The 19,500-nt window shown below is 44.9% G+C and overlaps 1 protein-coding gene across 1 annotated transcript in view; it reads left to right on the forward strand.

The window, feature by feature from the left end:
- Window positions 1-17,198, forward strand: part of T265_03324 (hypothetical protein) — a gene marked incomplete at both ends in the record, with an annotated part of 31,625 nt that extends 14,427 nt beyond the window's left edge. The window contains 5 exons of the mRNA XM_009167785.1: window positions 134-713; window positions 1,697-2,019; window positions 12,889-13,248; window positions 15,218-15,670; window positions 15,967-17,198. Of these exons, the coding sequence (XP_009166049.1) occupies window positions 134-713; window positions 1,697-2,019; window positions 12,889-13,248; window positions 15,218-15,670; window positions 15,967-16,875 (2,625 nt within the window). The remainder of the gene's footprint in view (window positions 1-133; window positions 714-1,696; window positions 2,020-12,888; window positions 13,249-15,217; window positions 15,671-15,966) is intronic.
- Between the last annotated feature and the right edge of the window lie 2,302 nt (window positions 17,199-19,500).

Consider the following 19,500-nt stretch of genomic DNA (forward strand, 5'->3'; position numbering starts at 1 on the left):
ATTTCGTAGCCCTTGTGTACCCTTTTCAGCTAAATTCTGGCTGTTTCGTCAAAATTTGATTTGATTTTTCCCTTATGGATGAAGTGAAATGTTTACGCGTGTTTCACCTTCTCTGTTTATTTCTTCCTCTCAGGTGTTGGATGAATCTATGTGTGTTGTTCGCGAAGATCTTACCGATTGGTTACAACGCTATTTGTTTTCTACCGTTGCCGCTCCTCCCATCGACTCTGCCTTCCTTCTCCTTCGACTTCGTTCCGGTCTGTGGCTATCACGACTCGCTTATAAGCTACAGCTTTCAGTTCTGCAGACCAGTTCAGGCGCAGCACCCCCAAATAAACCTGCTTCGAAGGACAGGGATTACAACTTTTTGCGTGGAGCCGTCTCAAATCAGAATTTGCGGAAGGTTTGCAAAGCGTCTCTGCCACTGTTTCCCCATACCCTGGTGGTGTGCGCTGGTTTACCCTTGCGCCAACCGGATGTCTGTTCTTATTCCCTATCGGACACTTATCCTAGTGATGTAACAACCAGTTCTTCTTCAGCCTACAGCTCCTCAGACTCGCCGGAACATTGTCCACAAAGCCGCCCAGAGTCTTCCAAACACGTTACGCGTGTTGCTGATCAATGGGCGGCACGTGACAATGTGTCCTGTTTTATCCAGTGGTGCAAGGACCTTGGCATACCACAAACCGTTCTGTTTGAAACAACTGGCCTTGGTAATTCCTGTCCACTGTGCACGCCTGCACATTCTTTTGGTTTTGTGCATTCTATGCTGTTTTCTTTTATCTCCATTAGTCCCAGTGGTGCGTACCAGATATGGCACTCACTCTGTATAGCCAATGTAGCAGGCTTGCGAACATCACGGTGGTATTCGCTTTCAGGAGGGAATGAAGCCCAGGATCGTTAGGTGGCTGTTTTGCTCTCTGATGACAGTAATGCAGCGTCCAGCACCGTCGCTAGAGGAGAGTATGGTTTCATTATGCTTGCCTCTGAGTAGGATATAGACTTCGGTTCCCTTTCTCCGTCTCTCCGTGAATGCATGGTTTTCTGAACCACTCATAAGGTTGCTGAAAACTCTTTGGCAGCCCACAACCGGTTTCGTCCCTCTTGGTAGGCGTAACCCTAGGGCCTCTGTCAACCTTATTTCCTTCTTGAACCCAAATTGGACAGATTTCGACAGGCACTCTCATTGACACATGAATTCGGTTTCGACGGAGGTCATCATAAACAGGAAATTCAGCTGGATTCAGCTGAATCTCCTGTCGAAGCCAATTGCATTTACAAATAAGAGTGTTTATCGTCGTCTGACTTATCGGCTTCTCTAGTAATACTGCTGCAGCGAGTGAAATGTGCCGTGATGATCATGAGTGTTAATATTGGCCCATGGCTTATCAATCCACCTTGTGATATCCGAAGCAGCAAGCTTCGCCATGTAGATCATTAACGGTAGCAGCGAACACCCCAGCAAATTTATTTTAATTTAGACAACACTGCCCCTTAAAATATTTGGGTCAGGAAGGATAATTTCTGTACATTCCCTATTGTGTCACTCATTATCCCCCGTGTCACTCATGGCCAAGCATCTTTGCCGACGATGATCATGTTTATGCCGTAGCGAATGATGATCTTGTCTGTTTTAGATTAACGTATGGTCCCTCATTTGATTTCTCCCTAATGTGTCGCGTATCCCTGTTCACAGTTCATCGTACCGAAGAAAAAAACGTGTTACTCACGCTGATGGAATTGGCTCGAATTGCAAGCCGATTTGGACTGACCGACCTACCCGAACTGGTTCGTCTGGAGCGAGAAATCGATGCGTTGGAGGAAGCTTTAAGTGGAAGACTTGAGGGTGAACCGTTATCGTTAGATTCGATTCCGAACCCATGCACACGCACCGAATTTATTAAAGAGGATCAGTTTGTTGATGAGGGGATTGCAGAGGACCATGATGAAAAGGCGAACCTATTCATTCTCGAGTCCGATAATGGATTAGGCTCGTCGGATGTGGATCGGACACCAAAGGTACGATTTCTTCTTTCAACATTCTCTTCGCGTTCCTTGTGCTCACTCCAACATAAAAAATGTGTATGGTGTGTAAATTCACGTGGTATGGCGTAAGTGTAGGGTATATAACCGAAATACCGTCATCACAAAATCTTCATCATCGTTGCCAGCTGTAAGAACCGCGCACTTGTCGTACGTTGATTGTAGCTGCCACAGTTTCGTTCACCGATGATTTGGGAATTTGGGGTGGATAGCTGCGCATTGGAGGCGAGCTGATAACTTCATGCGTAAATGCAACACTGTCAGTGGGTTGTCAAGTGGGAGGATTGGGAAGGGAGCTATGCATTGAAGACAATAGCTAGGACGCACTAGTGTCATTGAGAGCCTAACTGGGCCATGTCTGACAATGTCTCCAGCCATTGATTTGGCCCGTCTCGGGGTCCCCATCCAGGAAGACGACAATAACCAGCGCAGCTGAGTTTCCTTGCTTTTATACTTCACCGCCAAGTCATTGTTTGACCGCCTCTGGCTTGTTTCCACCTTTCACGTGGTTGTGGGCAAAGAAACCTTCGGGGAAGTCTGTCGACTGACATACACAGCACGTGGCCAAGCCAGCGCAATCTATGCAGTGTGGTCAGTTCATCTATCGAAGGTGAGTTATTGCTTCCGAATACCATTCGACGTACTTCAGCTTTGCTTATCCAATGTTCCCACCAGACTCAGGCAATGCTCCAAAGATATCGATGGTCAAACACTGAAAGTCTTTTGACGTCGTCGGCGCGCAACGGCCAGGTTTCTGATCCGTATAGTAGTATGGAGCGCACCGCAGCATTGTAAAATCGGCCCTTGACGGACAAGCAAAATGGCACGTTGGCGATTTATCTTGTTATTTTCCTCGTGGAGGGGCTTTTGCTAAGATGTTATTAGGTGCCGTGATTTGGTAGCGAATCACAATGATGTTGGTGCAGGGAGCACAGTTGGTGGTTGGGTACCATTGGTCTCAGATGTTAATTTACATTCACCCGTTGGTTCTTCTAGTCCCATTCACCTCTTCCCAAAGTCACCATGGATAGTCAATTGCAAGGTCTTCTTGCGTTTGATCTCTCATTCTAAATATTTCTTATATTCAGCCCTATCCGAGTTTTAGCGAAGCAAGCTAGTCTAGGGAAAAAATCATCTACGGGCAAAGTGCCATCATCTGCATCGTACTTCTCCTCGAGATATCGTGTATTTCCCCCATTTTGTTATTGGGGACTCAATTTCTCGCCATGTCGTTGTTCCACACATTAACATGACTAAATCACCAAGGCCATTTTCAAAATCTCCATCGATTTTGTGGCAAATGAAACTAACTTGCTGTAAATAATAACACCTATTCTGTAAAATGCTAGCGGTAGTAAGAGTTTTGGTGCTCAAACGATCCCATGATCAAGTGGATTCAGCGCCTGAGTGGTTTTTGGTTGCAATAAAGGCAGTATTGTTCCATGCTGTTAGTTAACTAAGTAGCATTTTTTCATTATGCTACAAATCTGTCTATGAGCACCCACAGCAAACCCCCACCTGATGTTGACTCACACATGTGAATCTAAGCGTGTAGGCAGCCCTCAAACCAATCACTATCAGGTGCAGTAAATAACCTTAGGTGGGTGACTGCATACTACACAAACTGCCCAAGGAAAGCACACAAAGAACTTAATTTCGCACGTCCCGTAGACGGCATTTATGACTTCCAAAGGGCTACATTCAGGAACATCATAACACATCTGATTTAACCAGATGCTACGAACTCTAGTTTTCTATTAGGGTGTATTTTGCCCAAAATGTAGCTTAAAATTTGCCACGTTGTTTGAGTTGAGAGGTGTTATCTTCAGAACTCAACGGACTCCAACAATGGCTTGCATCGACCAGCAAAAGGTGGCCTCGTCTGAAATTGATGGCTAGTGAGATTGGTTTCTTCAGCGGTGGACAACAGTGTTCGCTCTGTCGTTCAGTATAGCGCAGGTGACAGAAATTCCGTAAGATCTAGCTACAGTGATAATAGCTCCTACTGTTTGTACTGACAACGATGCTGTCTCGATTCGTAGTCAGCGTGGGCTTTGGTCTGAGCGTTACTGCTGCAAGAAAATTGTCTCATATCCTCGAGGATGTTTGTCACCAGTCGCCTTCAAGAATGTAATTATTGTTCTTTGAGGGTTAGTAACGTCAGCTGTGGAACGAGAACGGACTTATTGCAGGCAATTGACGGAGGTACTTCCTTTATGACTGAGTTTGCCCCGCAGCCTACCTTGAGAAATCAGTGTGTTTTGAGGTGAAGAGAGCAGAGGATCTCAGCTTAGACTGCTGTAGCTACCAGAGGCTTGGATGCAAAACATGGGCTCGTGATTCAAACGACCGTCGCAGTAATGAAGAATAGCAAGAATATTTATCATTACCGCATGATTTAGATTGGCCAAACACCTTTTGCATGTTGTTGGCAATCGTGGGACCATGCGACTTCACATGACACACTTGGATGAATCAGTCCTAGAACTGCATGCTTTAAGTTTTGCCGAGTACTACTGAGAGCCTCACTTTATCCAATCTCCACTTCTCTTTTTGTTCATTGATGTGGCTGCCTTTCGCCACAGCGGATATTCATAGTTAAGGGTGGTAATTGAAACTACTATTTGAGCCAGACACCTGTTTGCCATGTCGATGTTACCCTAGGGCATGAGCCTTTAAGTGTTAGGTACGAAAAGCCAAACAACACTGGCTGTTTTTGCAGGCGCTCTATTACATTTGTTTGCTTGGAAGATGGTTTCCACAGGTTACCGTCCTATGTTTTGATGTTAAAAAAGCGGAATTCTGTGACCACCGCTATTTTGGTTGGTACCAACACCGCGATGGTTTTGTCTCTCCTGTGAGATCAGTAGCTGAAGCTTCCTGGATGAAAACTACTGTAGGTTTCCTGAACAGCACCCCCCCCCCCCTCCCAGTTTATGAACTTGTAAGGCATCACGTAAAACTCCTTAAATATGGACACAGTTCACTTCACAACTATTCGTGCGTCTTTGTTTATGTTTGGTACTAGTTTAATGGAGTGCTTGATAGGAGGGTCGTGGTGCTTAGTTTGCTTAACGGCGAATGACTTGTGCTACGAGATGGCTAGGACTTGTAAATGCTCGTCCTGTCGCTACCAGCGGTCAGCAATCGGAGGCCAAGTGTGCACAAACTGATGTCCAAATCCGTTCTTATCAGCGGATGCTGTATGCCTAGTTGATTCTGAACCCCTCCCAATCGGGATTGACGGTGCTGATCCAGCTTCTCGGCTGCGCTGTAAGGTTACCGGATCAGCCAGAGCTGACGAAGGTCCTATTAAAAGTGCACAATACTCGTTTTTGAGTTTTCCGGAAATCTCACCAGACCATTGATGTCATTCCTTCAGCAGCAGTCACCTGAGAATTGGAGCGCTGGACCAGCATTCCCTAATCATTGACTAGGATATTTTGTCGAGCCGTTGAATGTTCAGGGTGCGCCCTAGACAACAACAATAAAAAACCTCGATATTGCGAATACGGCCAGCATTCATCACCGCAGGTAAGGACCGGTTTGATTGAATCATCGTCATGGACAACAAAACGTCAGCGTTCAACACTGATGATTCGCTGCCATACAACCATGATTTAGTCTTTAGTGTCATGGTTGTACGTGGGCTGGGATACGGTCAGGGTGCTGACACCTGGACAGGAGGACGATTAGGGTCCTCAACCAAAGCCATTGGCTCAAAAGCCTAACCGCAAGGCGGCGATGTTTGGCGGGAAATGCAAATGCATTGCCATTTCCACGAAACAAGTCGCCACATGCTCGGACCTCCAACCTGGAGGACCAGTAGACTGCACTTGTCAGACGTTGACCAACTTGGTATGAGTATCGCGGAGACACCCCCAATATAGCTCAATGGATCGCTGAGGTGCGCAAACCGTCACACCACGGTAAGGTCCAGTCTCTTGACGAGTTGGATTGGATAACTAAAAACGTTTCACTGTTCCATAAAGTCTTCATAAGTTGAATGAAAGCGTGTCTATCTGCATCGATATTGGCGTCGATATCTTGTTTAGTTTACCCGTTAGATGGAATTGTGAAACGCAAGCATCGAGGTACTGTGACATGTTCAGTTTCACCATCTTCCATGCGAAGGCTTATCCTCCGGACATTTGGTTGCATTGGAACCATTCAAGAACGGTCTGTAGACCCGTGTTTTATCAAGATAACGTCATCAGCTTATACGAAGTATTCGTTTCACGTGATTGGACCTTAGTGTCCTTTGCATCGCCCAGTAATTTATCAAGTTGGATAGCAGCGGTGATACAGAGCATCCTTGTCCTAAACCGGAGGCAAGTTCAAACTAGGAGGCTTCTTAGCCGTAGGCTCGGACATGCGCCTTCGTTGACGCAGTAAGCTAATATGAGGGCACCGAATATTTTTTCCACACCATCGGCCAGAAGTTAGTCAATGATGACTCGGTCAGATGAAGTGGTCAGTAGAGCGGGCAGTAGTATTTCGTTGAAAAGAATGTTGCACACCTCGACGTAATTTGAACAGTTGGTCCACGCAACTACTCTCGGGGCCGGGTTCGAGCATCCCGCACTTGGAAAATATTTGGAGGAGCATACAGGCAAGGGTATCGGGGAAACTGTCTATAAGGTCTGTTTATCGATACTTTCCACATACTATCTTGTTGATTTCTGTGTATTGGGAGCAACTCAAGGTGCGTGTGACAAATAGGACAGAATCCACTTCCCGAATGGAACAGGTTTATGGATGCAGAGATTGGAGGTTCGCCATAGGGCACTACCTTTACATCTCGAGAAAATGTCACACTATCCTGAAGCTTGCTTTATTTTGAGGTGACTGACAACTTGAACGATCCTTGTGCGACCAGACAGTTCACAGTTGATACTATGAGGCCCTATGTCGTCTGAGGTTGGCGTGGTTCACCACTTCCTAAATGCAGGTTTACTGCATTTCGAGGAGAAATCAAATGTCATGTTTTTCTTCACCTTGTTTAAAACGATGTACCCCAATGTTACTTCCTGTAGAAGTTTCTACGTTCGATGCTATGTACCAAGTCCAGTCAAATATAAATTTTCGAACTCGTGATAAATTACGACGGATTAGCCGGATACCACCAATAGGATGGCCAAAATTGAATAATACGCCCGTCTGGTCTTAGAACGTAGGCACACGTCAAAGCGGTCAGGTTTAGCTTGAGGTCATTCGTCAATGGGACATGAACTAATGACAAGAGGATAACGAGAAGAGTGGATATGGCGTTTCGAATTAGTATTGGTTTCATTCTGGGCGTAAATTGACTAGGGGCGTGTGGTATAAGGTGCGGTTCTGCAGGCACAGTTGATATCACTGTCTGGATTGGAAAGATAGACTCACAGTGTACACGTGGCAAGAGGATTCCGAGGTGGTTACGAAAATCTATAAAGAGCTAGAAGGATTCGGTTCAGAGACGTTTAACGCTCATTCGGTGAATTTATTGCTGAACAACGTTTCGCTTTTAACACCAAAGCTTCACCGGGCCCTTCAAGCACACACACCAACAAAATCTGCAAATGAAATCAAAGAAGAATATTCCATTAATGTATCCTAGACCAGAAAAGCGAGGCCCCGAAATCAGGATTCAACTTGAAGACAATGCTCCCAAACCAGTCTGTCGATGGTGTTAGTCAACCACCCCAGCGGACAAACAGGAATTTCAAATTGATACCCAGCACTGATTAAGATGGTTAGTCTTAATTGATCTCACTGATTGCCTTAAGACTCGGTCATCCTGGTTACTTATTCATTTGGCTTGACTAAGCTTTTCTGTCAAAGGCGAAATGTTGCCGAGCAATAGATACACCGATTGTTCACCAAAACTTTCCAAAACGATGTCCCAAGCATCTCCAAATTGGCTTGGAGAAACATTGTGCCTGATGGACAGACCAGTCGAATGTGGTGGGGCATTTTTCACTCCACAACAAAGGTATTGTAAAGGGAATTTCGCGGACGACTTTGAATCTCTAATGGGAACTGTTATGCTATTTTATTTTCAGGTTTCCCAAATGCATAAACAGTTGTCGAGTCTCATTTTCCAATCAGCCTACGATGACAGCCAACAGGTTTTCGGTGGGGATGACAACTCGCTACATCGTATGAAAAGCGCGATCATTCTTTGGTGATTTTCACCATCTGACGGACACGTAGTCGCTTGGAAAATGACCGTTCACCTGCCCGCGCCAATTTTTACATCTTTGGTTTATGTTATCCTCTTTTCCACAACAGACGGAATTACAAGGTTGTTCTTTTCACGGTTATCACACGTCCAAATCACACGAGCGATTTGCCACGTGTTGTCTGTTGTGCTAACTACATATGCGAGGATGTAAGAGCAGGGTGAATGAACTAACTTACCCAGGCTATGGCGAGTTTTCCAAGCATTGGTTAGTGAACCCACTCACATTGCACCTTCAAACAGCCTCTTTGATAGTCTATCTCTGTGGATCATTTTACGAAAGCTGGAACCTCTGCTGAGCAATACCCATTGTCACTGTTTCTGCCGACCTTACTTCATGTGATGATTGCTCCATTTTCGTAAAGCCGTACCCTGTAGATGCAGCGTGGTGCTTCTGTGCGTTTCACCTCTCATTGCCCTCATTACAGTACAACCAGTCGTATCAAGAAATGTAAGACCTTAGCGGCATTGTTGGTGGATGACGCCGGACCAGCCATATAAGGTTTTAATCGGCAGTCTATGTAGTTCACCTGGATCAAGTTACCACTACGATTCGTACTCACCGAGACTGGTGAACCTTTGGTCGCTGATCGTATGGTACTGTTCCCAACGGTAAATTAACCAAAGCATCACGTGGTCGATTCTACCAGAGTTGCGTACTCATCGATGTAGTGCTCCGTTTTTCTACTGAGCCTGTAGGGACTTCCCAGTAGGACGGTTCCTGTTTGCAAATGCTCACTTCATTTGCACGAAAAAAAATAAAATCGTTCAGCTGTAGCACCCTTCCGGTCCCTAGCTGCCATGCCACCCGAAGGTTGCACGAGGGCTGGGATACTGCCAGGTTGCCCAAGCCTAGACAGGGGAAGTCGAGAGGCAGCATGCTCCGCTAGTGACACTGTCTGGTTAACCGGAGCATCATGTGGTACACTCTCATCACCATGGACAGCATATAAATGAGATTAAAACCTGCTGTTTCCTGGTCCCACTACTATCTCCAATCCTATCCAGCTCCTCGCTTTGGGTGTATTGTCGGTTGCCATGACACAGGCATGTTGCATGCGATTTCAACTGTCTCGTCGATGGAGGTAAAAAAGAAAATCACATCTTGTTGAAATTAACATTCGGTAGAGATGATGGTTGCTGGGCAATGCCTTATTCAGGCCTTGTTTCGTGAGGGATGTTTGTTTGTCTTGTGTCTCCGGGAGATATTTTTCAACGGATGCCCCTTTTATACCTTCGTTGTCCACGTTTACGCTCATGCTAAGGATACGATGGATTTCAGTGTCACAGTATTGGACGAGCGTGCTGCTCATTTCACAAGAAATCCAAATGTTTTGACTAAATCATTATGAATGGACACAAAAAAACTCATCTCTCTGGTCAGTTCCAGGTCATGTCAAACTGGGTGACCACGCAAGTGCGCTTCTTCTCTCACCGTTTTGCCAGTAGAGTAAAAGCGAAACAGCAGATGTTGTGTAAGGTAGCTCTAGTCACACTTTGCTTCATGGCACATACTAACGATCCAGTACATCTGCGTCTTTGTAGCTCATGAGAGTGTGTACTTTCATCTTGTTCTCTTCAAACAATGTTGGTTGATTCAACTGCGTTCCTTAACTACGTGTCCAATAAAGACAGGGTACGTAGTGAGATCTGTGGAGTGTGTTTCTTTAAGACAGGTCATCTCATGCGGATCAACTGTATTTTCTGTCAGTCGGCAACTGTTTGTATCTTGTCGCACTTTGGTGCAGCTGATCCGAGTGCAGATTGTAGTCAGCACATCATTCTTTCAGTTTATTCACCCTCACATATCTTTTCAGTGCTTTATGTGTTTCCTGTTAGAAGCGTTTCATTCTATTGTACCTGTTTTCTATTTTTCCGATTCCTTACTCCTAGCTGAACTTCAATCGACAAACTTAGTGAGAAGAAACGGGTATTTCAATGGAAACTAGCACGCACTTGAAAATCGCGTTTAATCGCCCCCCCTAACCGTAACCGATCAAACACTTAGGTCGCCCACATGGCGATTGGTAATAGGTGACGCTGCTTTTATTCAAGCCTGTCACTGCTTTTGGAACACGTGTACGAATGCAGATTGTGCCTTGGTTCCTGTCTCTGCTGCAGTGCATCTATCTTTTACCACAGAGGTACCCATTGCTTTTTATGTGATTCTTTTCCCGCTAGATGCGGTCTTCGAAGAAGTGTATCAGCAGCGGTTGTCCATACAACTGACAAATACAGAACAGCCAGTTTGGTTGAATGAGGGGTTGTTCGAAATCCGAAACGATACTGATTCAGTGTTTGACCGTGTGCTTCCAAAAACCAAGCCACAAACCAACACAATTTAGATTTCTCATTGATCCGTGTTCATGGCCGAGGAATGAAAAACTATCCCATTAAGCCTTCAATACATCAAAAGAACGCTTGACCCACTGTCTTAGGATTAATGGGGAGCATTGGCAGCTAAGGGATGAAGGTGGGAGTGATTATTGGGAATGGCTGAACTCTTTATCCGTAACATCGTGCCAGAAAAACCGTCGGTCAATGAAGTCATTGTGGATAGGGGGGCAGGGGAGTCCTTCCGAAGTTTTATCGTCTACGTCGAAGAACAATTTAGCTGGTCTGGAGTTCCCAGCAGAACGATCAACGCACTAAGTGCTTCACAGTGGGAAATGAGCTGTCCGATCCTAATGGACGATGAAGTCAAAAACGAAATAAACCAATCAAAGTTTTACAAAATACCCGTTACTGAGTGTTTTTTTCGCCTTGTTTAGGGACGGGTGACAGGGACTTACCTCCAGTCCGCTTAAACTAATGCGGAGCATTTGGGAAGTGAATGAAGTGCCAAATGGGTAGAAAATATCTGCTGCCGTTTCTATCCTTAAAAAAAGTATTATATATGAATGTGAGAAGGAGTCTGATCACCAACACTCGGGAGAGACAAAGTAGTAAAAACAAACAGGGTTTTGTCTGGACTGTTGGTGCACTGACTGCATCTTTGCCTTACAACAACTTCTCAAGCACATCCAACGTCAATGATCTTCGCCTTCGACGCTGTCACTGTTTTTGCTTCAGAAGTGCTTTGTTAATCCGCACTTTTGTCTCATTCATCTGCTCTCACTTCTTCATGACTCGATCCTTCAGGACTACCAAGCTGAACTGAACTTGAGTGTTAACCGCGAACCGGTTGCATGTTGGTACCACCTCTGTGATTGGTTGGTGACTACGTATTTCTCGAGCTACTTGAAAAAAATTGCAACCAAGAAACTCCGGAGATCATTCCCATATCTGCTACCTATGTGTACAGACCTGTGTGTCTTAGAAGCGCCTTTGCATGCCCCGTGTGCCTCTAGTGGCGTCTTTCGAAACAACCTCCACCAAATCTGATGTCGTAGAAATGAATCTGGGTTATTTACTTCATTTCGTAAGGAAATTGAAATATGTGTATTACTTGCACAACGGAGTGTCTGTATGTGGTGATCACATCGCGATATGGAGACGCTTTCACCTGGTATTGACGCTGAAAAAAATTTTCGTTTTGGACCCTCACCAGTACGCAAAACCGTCGTTGAAGAATACACAAATTCTTCTTTTCCACCTATTCCGCTATTCCAATCGGTTCTCGTCTTCTTGCTCACCGGGTTGGCCCATTCATCTGGTACCTCATTTCGGAACGGGTAACCGGGTGTTACGTTGGCTATCTCAGATAGTCCCCAGTCCCAAAGGCCCTCTGGCAAGGTAGCGCTTAAACTAACTGCAGACTGCATAACTCGGTCACCGAGAAACACAACCAAGGTAATTCACTTGCCTTATCAAAATCATTTACTCGTTGAAAGTGACGTTTGTTCGGTAGCACTGTTGGTGTTTACTGCGGCTATCGTTCCCATATCCTTCAAGATACACCTGGCTGCACTCAGACTGGATGTTCTGCCTCGAACGGAACACACAATAGCTGTGCAGGTCTCACTGTTGTCAACAATGTTGCGAAACATAAGTCGACCTGTATACAGCGCATTCATTTGTAGAATATAAACGCGAGATTTAGTCGTCTCGTGAAAATCAAATTGATTTCCAAATGCGTGTATTTCTACAAAACGGTCTAATTTGGGTTCAAGTAGGACAAGTTTGACGGTCGTGGGCTGTCGAGTTTTCAGCAACCTTGTGAGTAGCTTCTTTTATGAAAATGTTGCGCGATCTTAGTTCCCCTGAGTCTTCAGGCAGCTGTCGTTAATTCCTTGCGACTGCGACCAGATGTTTGGTTAAGTCGTTACAGAAGCCGAGCTTATTAGCCCAATGACAGGACTGAGTAACTTAACATCATGTCCTTTGGGGCTAATGCATGTTATTTTTTCAGTTTATAATAATATAGATCAGATATAGTGCCCCCGTTCCTAGCCACTTATTCCGTGGTTTCGAGATCCGAATGGTCATATCTTGACAGATCCACTTTCTGTCTCACTCTTGAGATTAACCTGACCGAGTCTTGGGGTTGTTGTTTAGGTATTTTTTTGCGTATATTCAGCGTTTTTATAAACATCCGTGATGCATGAAAGCGCGTTCCTTGCCTCTGTGACAATGATGTTAGTCAGGTCGTTCATTAAATGTAAAATTTTTCCCTTCCTAAGCCACCAGAACCTCAGCCGCTTACGAGAATGAGATCTGTTGAAGTGGATCCCGCCGTACACAATGGCTCTTCAAAATCTACGTTCACAAGTTTTATTGCAGAAGAAGAAGAGAAAAGAGAAGAAAACCCATCAAATCCGGTAGTATTAGCTAGACCGACCCAGTTCATGAGCTCCATGGTCAGTGACAAGCTTTCGGACAAGTGGGCTATGAAAGATGGCTCTGCTCAGACTGTGGGTCCAGCCGGTGATGTTTGGACAGGTGCTCATGATAATGAGCGGCACGACACAATTTCGTCAGATATTAGTAGGACTTCTGGTGTCACTTCGGGCCGATTGTCTGACGCTTTTGTTGAAAACCAGGTGAGTCTTCAGCAGACATTTCAGCAACTCCATTGTTTTATTTGGCTATACGATAGTATCAAAACCCCCACATGGCAAACTTTTTCCTCAAAGTTTTGGCGTAGTCGTGCTATCGAGGGATTGCGTTCGCGTTGACGAAGTTTTTTTGTCTTCACCTTACGAACGGCTAGAAATTTAAGACTCGCCACATTTATACACGTCTTTGTCATCGGCTTGTTTCTTGTTTAGACTCGTTAGTGCACAACTACACCATGTTCGGATAGGATGAGGTTCAGAAACTAGTCGGCTAAAGTGAACGGACGTCTGTGTGTATCCAGCATGCATGGTATCTTCCCTAATTGATCGTAAATCCTATCATTTTGTGACTTTTTTTGTCTCAAAAGCTAATTGAACAACTTTAGCGACTCCCATCACAACATCTACAGGCTTTCTCCTGTGGGGCTGGTCATTGGTCAAAGATCTAGCAAATGCTATCCTGGCTCTCCAGGTTGCGGGGTACAACTAGTATGGCCATGGGTTTCTGTGGGCTACTCTAGTAATCTTACACAATTGGTCGTTGATTTCCTACCCAGCTTTCGGATTGGGGGCTGTATATAAAGAAGCAGAACTAGGTGAAGAGCCCGTCTTTCATGGTGCTCCTCGGGCGGATTACTCTGTCTTTTTATCATACTGGTTCGTCGGGTAAGAAAAGTTGGAGCAAATCAATGAAAGTAGCCCATGACTACAAATTACGCCCGATTTGGTCGACCAAAGTAAAAAGTACCTGTCAGCGGGATAGGAGTGCAGGTTCAATTGGAGCTATCTCAGGCTAATTGTACTGCATGGACGTGATAGACGATGGGTCGGAACTCAACCCAGCCTATGGCTAAATGATTGGATTCTAGTGTGTGACGGTTCGGAGTCATTTGACTAACATCTGAGCCGGGCCGAACATCCTCTTTCTTGCGGTGGTGAATCTTGAAGACATCAACGAGTAGCCTGAGGTTAGTGACACTCTGACTTCTTGTCTATCGCTAGACCATGTCTCCGGGAGCACGGTGCTATTGCGATACTCTGAAAAGTTACTCGATTGTGCAAGCACGTTGATTTTAAAGTTCTGATTATTGATACCAATACTCATTGTTGTGAGCATGTCGTTGGCCGATTTTTCCACTCATCAGCATCCCGTGTACGTCAGCGCCAACAGTTTGGAGTCCCTGTGCAAACCGTTGATGCCATACTAGCAGCACTTATGGGTCCTATGATCCATTTGGCACATCAATCTCTCTAGCAACGTCTTTCAGCTCGACAGAACTAACGACTGCATAGTCCCCAAGTTTTACATTCATTTTGTGTGCCATGAGAAAGGAGTGTTTCCACGTGGGATCTAGTCAACGGGCTTTTCCGATCCCATCCATGTTTCAAAATCTCTTCTCTAGGTCGCTATATTTTCCGTTAATAACGTCTGCGAAAATTCAATCCACTTTTTTCGGGAAAGTTTGGTCGCAATCTGTAGATTTATTGATAGGCAACGTTTCGCTTTTGACACAAAAGCTTCGTCAGGCTAAGTGATTAAGTTACGAGGTTGGTCGAGATTTAAGGCGGAAGGAGAACTAATCAGCTAGGAGTCCTAACCTAGTCACTTGGCCTGACGAAGCTTTTTGCCAAAAGTGAAACGTTGCACACCAATAAATCTACCGATTGTTACGAAACTTTTCCGAAAACGATGACTACTCAGTCAGTTCCAAACGTTTTTTAATTGATAGAATAACCCGCTTCTCTTTAGCATCGTTGTTTTATGATAACCCAGTGACTATAATTCGCCATCTCGACATGTTCCAATTTCATTCGGAAGCACATAAGCTTCATGAGAAGACTGGTGTTCCTTCATATGACCATTAGTGATATCCGTCTTTTCCAGTTAACATCCCGGGCGTGTTGTTTTCATATAATCCGTGATTTCGGCCTTTTCTTCTACTTTGGATCCTAGATCTCGGGTCATCGACCTTGTAAGTCTAGGCTCTGTACTCCGCCTCACCATCAATCGCAGATAGATTTTGTAGTCCCCGGTAAAAGGCGAGCCAGTCAACCACTACCAGAATCCTATAATGGGACACCGAATAAGGTCGCAAAGGCGGCCACCTTTGCGTGCGCGACTGATTCGTTGGCTGAGGAAGATGAAATACCGTACAACGGCACAGTTTCCTGTTTGACTCCGGTGAAGTTGGCTACACCGCCAACCCCGGTAACCGTGATGCGTCAGCTCCGGTTGGCCTGTAATGAGAAGAAAACGAACGAGTCTCCTCAACGTACAAACGAATCGTCGAGGAATCCTGTCTGTTTGCTTTCGCCGACACATTCGTGTCATATGAACTCCACAGCATCCCATCTTCGAACAACCGCCAAGAATGTGTTCGGTGAAGCACACTTTCTGTCGGAGCAGGTAACAACATCGATGTGCCAAGTATCTTGTTCCTGCTCGTTCTAGCCTCGGTAAAGTTGATAGTTTTGCAGTTGTTAGCTTTCTGTGTCCGCATCTCTGCTTATTGTGCATTACGCTGCTTTCATCTGTGCTTGGAGCTGTAGACATATGCTGCTGATGACAGCCTCAATGTTCGCTTTATTTTCGCTTGCTACTGGTTTTAGTTCGGTGTTGACCACTATATGGCTTTGATGTGTCCTCCCCTATTTTGTGTGACTGTCGGAATGAGTTTCATTCTTATTCACTCTCCCTTGTAGGTAGAAAAGAAACTAGCCTTGTGCACCTGCTGTAATCGGCTGCATATACAGCGGTTAGAAGAAGGCAGGTACAAGGTGAACGGCCGTATCTACTATTTCCGACGTTTCAGGAACCATGTGATGGTTCGCATTGGTGGGGGTTGGCTAACTTTGGACGTGTTTCTTAGTCGGCATGATCCTTGTCGTCGTGGCAAGTGTGTTCCTGCAGCTGTTCCCGACTCTCGAATTGCTTTGTCTTCTTCCGTATCAGATCTTCAAAAGACAGATTTTGACTCAAAGAAGTCGCTGATATCAATGACCACTTCAGTGATGGCGCTAAGCCGCGAATCGTCTGCTCGCAGTACCTCTAGTGACCAAAGTCAGTCAGAAGTCAATGAAGTTGTGAACACTGAATCTTCCCAACCTCTGAACTCAAGCCACCCTAACCTGTTTATTGGCGCACCATCCACAAACCCAAAATCTCTGAGTTTATCAACCAGTCGACTTCCCGTTCCGGTGCGTTCATCCCACGGGCAGTCTGACATTTCTGAAGGCACTGGACCCACAGATAATTATTACAAAATTATTCCTAGAGCACCAAGTCACTCTTCAATTTACCGAGGCTCTATCAACTCGGCTGCACGCCATTCTCGTGAGTCATCTCAACGGAGATTATCCGAAAGTTCATCTTCGCGTGTCTTATCCACAACAACCGTTAACAGTCCCTCTTTGCGCATCTTATCACATGTAGCGCATAGTTCTCAAGGGAGTGCAACCAAGCCGAACCTACCTCAGGCTCCTACTCGCATCCCAGTACCCAGGAAAAGTGTTTCCAGAGTGTCTGGTTCTACTCAGAATTCCGGATCATCAATCCCATCCCTCACTCATTCACTACTTCCCACCAAGACATATCACGATGAACACCAATAGGCATTAACGGAATCTTGAATAATTACGGTTTACTCAACAGATCTTTTCTAACAAGAGCGTTTTCAATCTTGAAGCCATTCCGCTTATTGAATGAGGATAAATAATAAAGATTTCCACGTTGGACGAATTCATCAACCTGGGTTTCATCCTTGTTTTGACCCTGATTCTTATTTGTGTTTTATTCAAACCTATCTCGGCCTTGTTTGCCGGTTGTGATATGTACTGAAACCTATTATACGTGTTATTTTGTCTTGTTTTCCCTTTGATTCAGCTTGTGTCTCTTGATATCATGAGTCGTTTGAGTATAAACGGGTCCGTTTTCGATCAACCGTCTTTTGACTTCAGCCTCTAACAATTGCAGCAAGGGGACCATGTTTGCGGGTTGCCAACACTCTGTTTTCGTTCCCTCTGCGTCGTCGTAAAAACAATCAATTTACGGCATGAAAAAGAGGAAGTAAAACGGAACCAGTCATTATTGTACCACCATGGCAGGCGAATGACACCTAACCGTCTTGCGTGTGCTTACATTCGGTCGATATTAGTTGATCTACATGGCCCTCGCCAAACGCCAACAGTTTTGGATTGACTTTTCAGAGGAGTTTTTAGATCACTCCGGTGTGCTGCATGATTGATGAGGCGGGTTTTCAACCTTGAGCTTGCATTGCTTCCGTCGATCGGCCAGTCAGTAGCGGGACTCTCGTCCTTAGGCACGCCCATTTAAGCCTCGGTCTGCTCTGCCGGTGTATATGTCACCTCATCAGCATGTATACGCTCTGTGAGGCAGAGCTACTGGGTGCATTAAGTGAGCTCGAGATAACTCAGTGGTTAAAACGCGAACTTACCCACCGGAAAATGCATGGTTCGACCCCAACCTCTGCATCTCGACTGCTCCTTTATAGGTTTCAACAAGGTGACAGTACCTCAGGGCTGGTGCTTGTTTCAGACGACGTCAGCGAAGCGCCTAAAGGGACAACCATTTATCTACTTAAAATGTGGGTTAATTTGTCTCGGTGTCAGGAGAACCATTTGCGCAGGTTCGTAATTACGACCAACTTCGGCTCAGGATTTGTCTTTTAGCTGTAAATAAGTTCCTGTCTGTAAATTGCGATATGGTAAAACATCTTATTAAGTGCGAGGTGTCGTTCTCTCTTTTTTAAGAGAAAAGGCACAAATAGATGTGGGAATCGTGTGCAAACGTCTTTGAGGTGTGTACAAAACTGGAAAATCCTAGGACGTAATCAGTCCATCCAAGCGTTTGGTTATAAAACTCTTTAAAAATGCCACTCATTATTCGTGGTCTCACAATGCAGGCAGATTAGGATTCTCACGGTTCATACAATTGTAAAAGTGTCTCAAATGGGTAGAATCTGATTATTAAGGTGTCATCTACACACCGTTTGTAAAAGGTTGGAAAAACATCTGCTAGACCAGGTCTAAGTGGCGTACCCATGGCTGCGATTTAAGTCTTCTGAAATACCTATCCTTCAAAATGAAAACGGAGGTTTTTCGTACGTAAAATGAACGGTCCTTCTACATAGCATCGCAGAATTATTTTTAGTTTGTGATGAAAGCACACAAATAATCTACCGTTTCGTGAAGTGGACAATACTGAATATGGACTTAACATTAAGCTACTATAAGTTCTGAGTATCCACCGTTGTATGGGATCAGGGTTTGGTCCGTTGCTCATTTGACCAGCCTGTTCCCACATGCTGAAGGAAACTAGAACACCGATTCTTGGACACGCAAATACCCCTGAAAACATAGTTTGAATAGAAGAAAAATTCACCCAGTTTTCGAGAATAAAGATTTATTTGAAACATCCGTCTACAGTCACGTCTTTTTTAATTTGTTTGAACATACACAAGGTCTACTCTGGGAGCAGAATGACCGTCATGCCTCAGCTTGATCAGTCGGCGATTGTGTAAGACGCTTTTGGAGTGAAGTTACTTCCTCTAACTGTTTTCTTTGTTTTACATTTGAAAAGCGTTGAAACTGTGCATGAACAATATTTACGTCTTTTGTATTCGTGAAATCAAAGAGGAGCGACCATCTTTGCAGCAGGCGCACCGCCAAACAAATTCAAATTCGAGAGGTTTCTCGTAGCTAGTAAGTTCGGTGAAGTTTTTATGACAGCATACGCTGTACTGAGTATCCCATAAGGTTTACCTTAAGTGTTAAGTCCTGTCACATGGAACAATACCCTCCTGTCAGCAAACACTTAGGGGCTCCCCGTCAAAAGAGTACAGTGCTCTATTGAAGCATGGGACACCGTTATCTCGGCTACCTCTTGCATAAAAGAATACACCACGCAGACTTCTCCGAAATGAGCATTTGAAATTAAACTTGAACCAGAGCGAGCATTCTCTGGAATTGCAGAAAAAATGCTAACATTCTGTGGGACGCATAACCGCTTTGAATGAAAGATGTTACAAGTGAGCTTAAGAAGGTAGACCGCGATATTGTCTTGCTCGGAAGAATAAAGATGCACTCTTTGAGCATGCCAGACTTTTATGAATAAACAAGCCAACAGCCCGGGAAAACCATAACCAGCCTGGATAATGTCTCAGTTTTTGTATCGTCAGTCGCTCGACGTGGGCAATTTTCCTTCAGCTTGAAGGAAGG

This window comes from Opisthorchis viverrini (genome assembly GCF_000715545.1).
Source record: "Opisthorchis viverrini unplaced genomic scaffold opera_v5_46, whole genome shotgun sequence".
NCBI lineage: Eukaryota > Metazoa > Platyhelminthes > Trematoda > Opisthorchiida > Opisthorchiidae > Opisthorchis > Opisthorchis viverrini.